Consider the following 2,125-nt stretch of genomic DNA (forward strand, 5'->3'; position numbering starts at 1 on the left):
CACGTGGTGAGCATTTGTTGACCCAGCACAGACAAAGTTGCTGAAAATCTTGTTTTTACCTCTGGAAACTGGAGAGTCTGGGGGGCAAGACGACTCCTTATTTTCGGGGGACAGTCTTTGCTTAGCATTTGCACTTCCTGAACTGAGTGTCGGACTGGAGGGGGGGCTGGAGCCCCGGCTGTGGCTCGTGGCTCCTCCGCACAGGGTCTGTGGCCGCGTGGGACTGCTCTGACCCGCACGAAGGAGCTGGTAGGGCACAGTGGCACGGATGGGGTGCAAACGGCAGCTGTTGTTGTTGAAGGAGCCGGGGGAGCCCGCATTGCTGCGTCTGACCCTCGGCTGCTGAAGCGAGTTGCTGGGGGCTGACATCCTCAAAGTGACTGTAATTCTTATCGCAGTGGGGAAAAAAAACACGTACTGCCAAAGTTGCTGTTTTTCTGCAGAAGGAGATGGTGGTGGGGAGAATGGGATGGGGTGGGGGCGGTAAGAGAAACATTAGCTTGTTAGCAAAAAACAAAACAAAAAAAACAAAAACGTTAGCTTCCTTTAAAAAAAATCAGCTCATTCGTTCGAAGAAAAAAGTAGGTCAAAGACGTATTATTACGGGATAAACTTACCTGTTAGATACTAACAAATGCCGTCGTAAGCTGCAAACACAACATGGGCAACTTTAAAAGTTGTTTTGTAATACTTCTCATTACGTTTAATTCGTGTTTTCCAGCTCTCTCTGCGTCTTCCCCATCCTGTCCACTCACTCTAAATGACAGTTCTTTCTACCAGACTACTGGCTGCTGCCTGTGGGCGGAACACAACGCTCAATTCCGAGCGTATGATTGGACACTGGGGGTGTACAGTAACGACGCTGATTGGTCCAAATTTATGTATTGACTATATTCTCAGCCAATTATATCTGTAAATATTTTATCGGTACATTATTATTATTATTATTTTAATTACATAAAGAGCATATAGCTCCAAAATAAATATTAAAACTTTGAACTAATAAAAACTTGTAAAATGACTTCATGACATTATTCATTATTTTGTCAGCTTCAGATGTAATTTCACACTGAGGTGAATGGCTTTTCCTGCAGGCACCCTCTGCACCTCTTTACAGGCAGTGTAAACTTAGTCATCAATTTCAGCTCCACAGGAAATTTGGACCACCTCAAAGTCTATATTTATTAGCTGTTGTCCCTATATGACTCACTTAGCTCCTTATTTTATTGTATTTAGATTGTTTTGCAATCTAGATTTTTTTTTTGTTCTACTTTCTATTTAACTGGCAATATGAGAAGATATTTCGATACATTTTGTCACATTGTATTGCTTTATTGAGCTACTTCACATCATTTAGTTTGTCACACCCAACCAGTTTATCTTAGCCTCATTTAGTGCACCGCCCACTAATCCAGAACCACCTTGCTTTGAGGAAACAGTGCTAAACACTGCAGCACCATAACTGTTAATCTCATTTATCAAGCGGTTTCCCTTTTGCAGAGGACTGGAAAGTTTATATCTATATTTGATTTTAAAAAACATATATATTTATACGAATCAACTCTGAGCGGCCTTGACCTTGTTTCACCTACTTTCCTTGTCTCTGTTAATGATACTGTGCATAAGTGACTTGAGAGCTTGCTTATGTGACTTGACTCAGGTCAAATTCCTTTTATGCTTAAAGATATTTGGCAAATGAATGTGTGTGGTGAGACGGTTGGTCATCTGTTCCTTTTCCAATGGCAGAATCTCACTCTCAAACTTCAGGCCAGCTCCAGATGACAAAACATCTCTATTCCACGACAACTGGCCAAACTACATTTGTTATGTTTAGAAACATAAAAGTGAAAGTTCCAGAAAAGCAGCCAACTTGGAGTGGAATTATTTGTGTGCAAGCTCTTGTTTAGAAAATCGGGATACTCAAAATCTATTGTTTTTTTTCTTTCTCACCATCTTCCTGAATGCACAGATTCTGTGGGAGTTCCCATGGGAGAATAATGAGTGACTCAATGAACAGAAAGAGTGAGCATGTGACAGAAAACCCACGCTAACTGCGTCTATGAAACATAATAATGTAAAAATAAGCCTTATAAGGTTATGGAAAAACACCCCCATTCAGCAGTGC

The 2,125-nt window shown here is 41.3% G+C and overlaps 1 protein-coding gene across 6 annotated transcripts in view; it reads right to left on the reverse strand.

The window, feature by feature from the left end:
• Positions 1-790, reverse strand: part of glcci1b (glucocorticoid induced 1b) — a 76,415-nt gene extending 75,625 nt beyond the window's left edge. For all 6 annotated transcript variants that reach the window (XR_014922809.1, XR_014922808.1, XM_085472190.1 and 3 more), the window contains exons 1-2: positions 618-790; positions 60-437 (exon numbers count right to left, since the gene is read on the reverse strand). Coding sequence is in view for 4 of the 6 variants with exons in the window: in XM_085472190.1 (XP_085328316.1) it covers positions 60-369 (310 nt within the window). In the remaining 2 variants the exon portion in view is untranslated. The remainder of the gene's footprint in view (positions 1-59; positions 438-617) is intronic.
• Positions 791-2,125: the final 1,335 nt, after the last annotated feature.

This window comes from Copadichromis virginalis, linkage group LG11 (assembly GCF_057382275.1).
Source record: "Copadichromis virginalis isolate Kocher_CV1m ecotype Utaka linkage group LG11, C_Virginalis_male_GT1.1, whole genome shotgun sequence".
Taxonomy (NCBI): Eukaryota; Metazoa; Chordata; class Actinopteri; order Cichliformes; family Cichlidae; genus Copadichromis; species Copadichromis virginalis.